This window comes from Apium graveolens, chromosome 5, assembly GCF_009905375.1.
Source record: "Apium graveolens cultivar Ventura chromosome 5, ASM990537v1, whole genome shotgun sequence".
Taxonomy (NCBI): Eukaryota; Viridiplantae; Streptophyta; class Magnoliopsida; order Apiales; family Apiaceae; genus Apium; species Apium graveolens.
In genome coordinates, this window is record NC_133651.1 from 276,719,306 (window position 1) to 276,727,272 (window position 7,967).

The 7,967-nt window shown below is 31.1% G+C and overlaps 1 protein-coding gene across 1 annotated transcript; it reads right to left on the reverse strand.

The window, feature by feature from the left end:
• Positions 1–1,130: 1,130 nt before the first annotated feature.
• LOC141659065 (MADS-box protein 04g005320-like) lies at positions 1,131–7,075 on the reverse strand. The gene is made up of 3 exons (XM_074465794.1): positions 6,742–7,075; positions 2,161–2,242; positions 1,131–1,596 (listed from the first exon to the last, which is right to left on the reverse strand). Exons 1-3 carry the CDS (start codon positions 6,924–6,926, stop codon positions 1,510–1,512), a joined length of 354 nt encoding a protein of 117 aa, XP_074321895.1. The 5' UTR covers positions 6,927–7,075; the 3' UTR covers positions 1,131–1,509.
• Positions 7,076–7,967: the final 892 nt, after the last annotated feature.

Consider the following 7,967-nt stretch of genomic DNA (forward strand, 5'->3'; position numbering starts at 1 on the left):
AACTTCCACTTTTCCTGGAAAACTTCCTTCCCTTTCTGAAATTCCTGTAGGCTATCTTTGTGATGCCCTTCACCATAAGAGCATACAATTTCATCATCTCTTCATCAGCATCCATCTCAGATAGACTTTCAATTTCTGAATCCTCATCACTATCTGAGCTTGATGACTCAGTATCAGACTTTGTGATGAGAGCCTTTCCTTTGCCTTTCTTTGAGGCAGCCACTTTGGGGATTCCTCCTCAGCCTTAAGAGCAACTGTTCTTGACTTTCTCCCATGCCCCTTGCTTCTTTGATCCATCTCAAGTTCATGAGTTTTGAGCATACCATAAATTTCATCAAGAGTAGTTTCATCAAGAGCATAGTTGTCTCTTATACTAGTTGCCTTCAAATCCCAACTTTCAGGAAGAGCTAAAAAAAATTTAAGATTAGTATCTTCAAGATCATATTCCTTATCCACTAGTGACAGATCATTCAAGAGTTTGACAAATCTGTCATATAAACCAGTTAATGACTCATCAGATTTTGAATCAAAGTGCTCATACTCTTGAGTGAGTATAGTCCTCCTGTTCTTCTTAATTGAATCAGTTCCCTGACATCTTGTCTCCAAGGCATCCCATATCTCCTTTGCAGTATTGCAGTTAATTACCCTATTTGACATGACATTATCAATGGCACTATACAGCAAATGTCTTAACTTTGCATCATTGGCAATAGATGAGATATCTTCAGTTGTATATTCACTTTTCTCCTTTGGTACAGTCATTGCTGGATGATCTGCAACTACAACAGAGAGCTTGGTTGGCTTATGTGATCCTTCATTAATTCTGTCAAGATATTCTGGATCTGTAGCTTCCAGAAACATAGTCATCCTCACTTTCCATATAGGATACTCAGAAGGTTTCAGTATGGGAACCCTAATAGTCTCATATCGATTATGGATTTGAGTTTTTGGAGTTTCTTCAGTTTTGGTGGGCTTGGTTGGAGTTTTCTCTTCTTCAGACATGATTGTTTTGGATCTTTACTGTATATGTGTTAACAGATAGGCTCTGATACCACTTGTTAGGTCACACACACTGTAGAAGGGGGTTGAATACAGTGTATACTACAATCAAATCGAATTAAGAACACAAATATGAAACACAGAATAATCTTATTAATAAAACAGTATTACAATGGAACCGTTCTCTCTCAGTGATTAACAAATATCACGAGAGCTGCTAGGGTTATAATGAATAATATTCTCGATTATGATAACACTTATAGTGTAAACCCTATGCTGTGTTTATATAGACACACAGTTACAATATAATCTTCTAATTGATATCGAACATAAATCTGCATCCTAAAATATATCAACTAGTTATCTAATCTTCCAAGTATTCTATTCTTCATAGAATTCTTCTCCATGCATATCTTTACTTGTGTTTGTCTTAATCTTCTTTCCTTCAATCAGTCGTCTTCCTCATCTGAATGTCTTCTTAAGTCCTGATATTATCTCCTAATAAATATATTAGTTACTATTCGGATAGGAGAGTACTTGCCTTTGAACTCTCTGCAAGAGACCTCCATTTGCCTGATTCCCTGCATATTTTGAGTTCTATCCACAAAAAACGTCTCACATCATCGACATGAAATTCTTTAAAATATACATATCAATTAAAGAATAATACTACCTTAAACTAATATACACCAACAAGATAAATTTCATACTTCCTGACTGGAAACTTATTACCTAATAAGACGAGAGAAGTTGGAAACAGACATGATAGGCTAAAGACAGCTAGGCATAGGTTTCAGTGTGATCAGAGAAGTTATTTTAAAAAGGTTAATTGAAAAAGTTATATCATCCACTGGAATGACACACATCATGTAGTAGTTTCCACCAAGCATCCCCATTACTGATGTCCCAATAGGTACAGATCAATGATATGCACTCTGATTTATAACTGGTGTCTCCCTGAGTTAATCGTCAATTTAGATGATCGTTAGCCATATTAATTACTAGGTCTAAAAAAGTGTTACCTTATACATATTAATGCCCTGCCTGAAAACCAGCCTAAACTCAACTTAAATAATACTAGGTCTACGTAAAGTGTGAGATACATGTTGAATATATCCAGCTTATGGACAAACAGACCAACTAATATGAGAATATTGTTACCTTAGGTTCATAGATTCCATTGGATTCTCTCTCATCTGCATCAGTAACATCGTGATATTGTTGTAAAATTGCATGCAAACTGCTGCAAAGGCAGAAACTATAAGTAACCCCTACTAGCTGGACAACATTCCTAGAAGTGCCCTAAGTTATATACTTTTAGCAATATAATTCTTGTTATAGTAGGATTAGTTGAAAAATAGTATCCCATATTAGGTGTGTGTATTCATATTGGACGTATAGAACAAGTATTGCAGTTATGAGAAGAAACGGCAGTTATTATTTTAACCAAATTAAAATATACAAGGGATGCAACAGTATCAATTATAGCTCAAAACTCAAATATATTAGGAAAGTTGGGTAAATAAATTCTATCTATCTAAAATTTAATTGTCTTCTCCATAGAACTTAAATTATATTTTTCTGAAGATTAGCGGAAATAGCAATGTGACTGCTTACAAGATAAAGCTCCTACAATTTACAACATGCTATTTAACCCAATTTACGAGGAGAATACGTCTTAAACAAATAGCCTAGAGAGAGGGGTTTAGTCCGAGTTTTTTCAAATTCTGTTGACATTGACCATTAATGATCCCAAAAGATATGTAGTTGAACAGCCCTGAAGAACGACCAAAGATAAAAGACGAAAGTGCACGCCTAACACTCTCGTTTCAAGTCTTTTCATTTCAATATTTCAAGCTCTTTCCCCGCGCTATTCTTATGGGCAAGACATCCAATTTTAAAGTCCTTCCCAGGCTCGATAATGCGAGTGTGCAAGGCGCCATATTGCTCAGGGTCCAAAGCCCCCAAAATATTGGCACCAGGCAGATTTATTCTATCACTTGGTATTTATTACAAATATATAAATAAACTTTTGTCAGGGAAGTCGGGAAATTGAAGAAATACGTGGAGCAAAGGCTGCAATAGCCGTTATTTTCACTACACAGGGTCTTACCATCTAGTCGTCGGTACTCCGCATCTTATATACAACAATGTACATTTTCTCTCCATTAATTCAATTGCATCTCAAATAATAATATTTTCATTATATTATTAAGACTATTACCCTGATATTGGGTTACAGGTTAAGGTTCAAATATGAACTAGTTGGGGAGGTCGTGGAACTTTGTCTCGAATTTCCTAAATTTTTAAAATCTGAACTGACCAAATTAATTGTGAAGTTTCAATTATCTAGAATATACGTGTAACAAGGAATAAATAAATTAATAGTATAAAACATATGCTTAATAGATGATGCCAACAAGGAATTAGTGAATTGATTAATGGGCATAAAAGATCATTACTAGAACAAGAACAGATGTTAAAGGATATAAATGCTAGATTGGGAAATATGTAGCAAACTTGTGATTCATTTGTTTCTGATACGTTAAAAAAAAAGCACGACTTTGGAGTTTAATGCAGAGCCTATGGAAGTCGTAAATAATCTTGAACCTAAACCACAAATGGAGCATGATGAGCCATAACTGGAGAATGATGAGTAAGTTGAAATTGAGCAACAAATGGAGCATTATAATTTTTTTATGGAAAACAAATTCAAGAGAAAGTTGATTTTGTTGAGCATATTGATTTATTGCTCCAAAATGAGTCAAAGGTGATGATATATGGCTTCCTCGAATTCATGATCAACACCTGAAATCATGTTCAAGAACTATGGATTCTTCTTCACTATTTAACTCATGGTCGAGTTATCTTCGAAAAAGAGAAGAATAATGCGGAACAAGGAATTAGTAAATTGATTTATATACATTATACTTTGTAATTTATGAATAAAATAAATTTTACTCCATTAGTTATTTTAATTATATTAAGTATATTAGTAGGTCATTCTAGATTATAGTCGTAAAATAATAAAAGATTGAAATAATATAAGAATTTGCTTAATTTATTTAGTTATGGTAATAAGATATTTATCTAATTTATGATTTATTTTTAATGAGAAAAGGCAAGTTACCTGAGGTTACTTACCTGTGGTTAAGTCTCTTCTCCATATAAAATTTTAATGGCAAATTTGTAAATATAAACAAAACACAACCTCCTGTATGTACAAAATACCCTTATACTACACTCATTTTCTTTTAACCTATGCAACTCTCCTGAGGTCATCCTCTGCCACATCAATTCCATTTATAATTTATGATTTATTTATATTTTTTTGTAATCTTTCTTTAATGATTGCATATAGATGAATATTATAAATTATATTTGAGGATTTATTGTGTCTCCTGCCAATTCTAAGATAAGTTTTATTCTTTGTTTTAACATTTTTTCCTAAAATGACATGCATCAATAGTAGACAGTTTCCCAAGTTTTCCATGAGTTCACTCGGATCGGAACCCTGCCCAAATATATTTATGCATTGAAAGAGTCTTGCTCCAATAATAACCTTAACTATTGTGAGACTTGAGATGTAATTATATCTTTATGTCTCGTTTTCATTTCCCACCACCCAATAACCTATCCATATTTTCATCTTCCACCGCCATCTTCTTTTTACTTCAACCACCACTATCGACCACCGTCGACAACTTTCAGACACTATTTCCAGCCACCGCCACTATATCACCAATGTTACACAAAAATCACCACAATTATAAAATCCAAAAAATCAACAGAGTTAAATAAAAACATCAAAGTAAATCTAAGAATAACACCACAACACTACCACTACCACTGATCACTACTGCCCCCAACCACCACGCCGCCACCACAAACACATCGCATATCAGTACAAAATCAAGCCATCAAAATCACAAAACAATGAAATAAAATAGTCTAATTTTGAACTACATCCACCATCATTACCAATACCATCAACTTAACTCTGTCATGTACAGAACCACCAAATTCGATCGCCAAATCACCAAAATTTTAAAATTCACGAATTCACATAAAATCACCAAAACGAGGTTGAAAATTACCAATGTTCTAGACATAAATCCTGAAAAACTAGATTTGTAACATTAATCATTCAGAAGATCTGTCGCTACATGAGAACGGAGTTGGAGTCAACATTGTGTTGGTCGTGGAAGACTAGTAAGAGCATTTTTATGGGAAGGAGTACTCGGAGAAGACTAGGGGGGGGGAATTGAAGGTGTGGCAGAGGTATAACAGCGGTGGAGTGACGTTTATGGTAAACGAAGAAAAAGGGTTGAGCGGAGTGAAGGTGGTGCAGCCTGAGGTTGGTGGTGGGGTATTGCCGGAATATGTATATAGTGGAGGAATTGATGATTGAAGATAAGGTGTATAAGATTCAAAATGAGTGGTGTAGATTTATTGTGTGCATAATAAAAGTAAAAAGGTGAGATTAAATCTCATATCGTACATAAGTTTCGGAGGTTCCATGGCAATACGATGATGATATAATTCTACCTTTTGGATACTAATAACATTTATTAAAATTATCATTCTCCTCAATATAGTTGCAGTGAATAGTGATGACTAACACTAATTTTATAGGTAAAATGATACATACAATCATACATAGTGGCTGTTTGGGTGCAGAAATAAGCCAACTTAAATGATGAAATTTACGTTTTCATTTTTGTTTAACTGTTTGGCAACTATCACGATGATCATATTATAAACTTATATGATGTAAAAGTAAAAGTTGGTGGTATGGTACATTTGCTTTCTCATTTCTCATTATGCCTAATGTCAAAGGAACAAACAATTTATAAAATTACATTAGCTTATTTATAGTTAGGTTTTGAAAATTCAAATTATAAATCAATTCATTTCATTACTTTTATTATAATGAATCAACTTGTCAAAAATATATTTTACTGTTTACCGTTTATTGAAATTTATCATTTTTAAATTTATTTTCTTAAAATATTTTAATTATCTATGTAATTTATTAATAGAAGAAACTAATTTTAGTAGTACAAATTAAATAATTCGTATCAGTACCCGGAATCTCTTTTTTAATAAAAATTCGATACCTAATTTTCTCCCAAAGTAAATTATCCTTATTTTTAAATTTTCTCTTTTTTTATGTTATATTCATATATCAAAATTATTAATTCATGTAATTTGTAATTTACACTTTAATTTTATTTTGAAAAAAATATAGCTTATAAGTTACAAGTTACAAGTTACCAAACACATTATCAACTTTAAAAATTATAAACGTATAAGTTACTTAACATTAAAATTATCCAAACACCTAAATAACTTATAATTTACGATATTCATATTACATGCACTTTTCAACTTTAAGTCCCAAGTTACACTTTTTTAAGGAACCCCAAAAGAGCCCATAATATGAAACTCTCTCTTTCTACACTAAAAGCTACATAGTGTCAATTTATACAATGATACATATGTTAGAGTATCTTACCCTGCAATTTGCAAGTACAGTGATACAGAGTACCCCATCCTACACTACTAAACCTGGTAATTGATTAACACAAAATTAAGTAGAAAGAAAAATGATAACCCATACATATAAGAGAAAATGGGAGATGAAGAATATCTCATCTAATGTAATCCATAAAATTATGAATCCATGACTTAACCCGATAACAGAGGGAAAAAAAGAGGGGAAGGTGGAAAAAAAAGAACCTGTTGGTGTGGGAAAATTCATAGAGTTTGCCGCGGTTGGAGTAAATAACAGCACCCATTTGGAGATCACAGAGAATAGAGAGTTCTTTAGCCTTTTTCATCAATCCACTTCTTCTCTTGTAAAAAGTCACTTGTCGATTGCACTTATCTTCGATCAGTCTGATTTCTAGCTTTTTCCTCCCCATCTTTTTGCTCTGTCAGCCCCGGTGATGATATTTTTATGTTTATATGAGTATATTACGTTTTTCAACCCTGGTAATTTATGCATCTTGATTGAGATTATAACCTGTAACTCATCTGATATCACGGTGAGATAAATGTTATGTACATCAACAGCGCCGTAAATTTGGAAGCTATTCACATGTGCAAGGCTATCGGTCTAATAATGAAAAAATGACATAAATGTCTGATTTTTTAAAAAATTAAACAAAAATACTCATTCTGCAAAAAATGTTTAATTTTAACTCATTGGACATCCCAATTTCTATAACACTTCATGGTAGTCTTAATATTTTAATTTTTTTATAACACTTCAGTTGGCTATCGGTCTAATTATCATTTTTTTATTTCATTTCTTTGAATTTTATTTTTATTTAACTTAATTTTAATAGAATGATTTTATTAATTTATATTTTTCGTAAATAACATATTTCTCAAAAAAATATATATTTCGAATTTATTTATTTATTTATTAATATATTTTTATATTTGACCAGGTAATCTTAATATAACATATGCATAAAAATTAATTTTATTTCTTTGTAGTTTCAAGTTTTTTACATTATAAATTTATATAAAAAATATTTTAATCATATCATATAATATATTAACATAGTTATTTTATTTTTTTACTTAGATATTTTTTTAACAAATATGATTATACCCTTACAAATGAGTATCTATTCTAATAAATTCTCAGATATTATTTTTATAATACTTTTAAATGTATTTTATTAGATTTTTATTTCAATTTTAAATTATAATATTTTTTTATCATATTTCTTCATAATATTTATGTTTTATAGGATTCATATACTGTTACTTTTTTAAAAGACAATCCGTAATTTTTTCATTTCTACAAAATGAAAGAAAACACATGTAATATACATATCTAAATATAATCTAAATGTGTTTTTATAAATTTATAAAATAAAATTTAAAATTATGTGTTTAAAATTTTTTTAAATCAAACTTATATATTCAATATATTTAACAAAATAATAACA

What these genes read in the sequence shown, in the direction of transcription:
- LOC141659065 (XM_074465794.1), bottom strand. Translation starts at nt 6,926, where the DNA reads ATGGGGAGGAAAAAGCTAGAAATCAGACTGATCGAAGATAAGTGCAAT. An exon ending in GAATTTTCCCACACCAACAG is followed by an intron (nt 2,243 to 6,741) that starts GTTCTTTTTTTT and finishes CTGCCTTTGCAG; the next exon opens with CAGTTTGCATGCAATTTTAC. An exon ending in ATGGAATCTATGAACCTAAG is followed by an intron (nt 1,597 to 2,160) that starts GTAACAATATTC and finishes TTTTGTGGATAG; the next exon opens with AACTCAAAATATGCAGGGAA.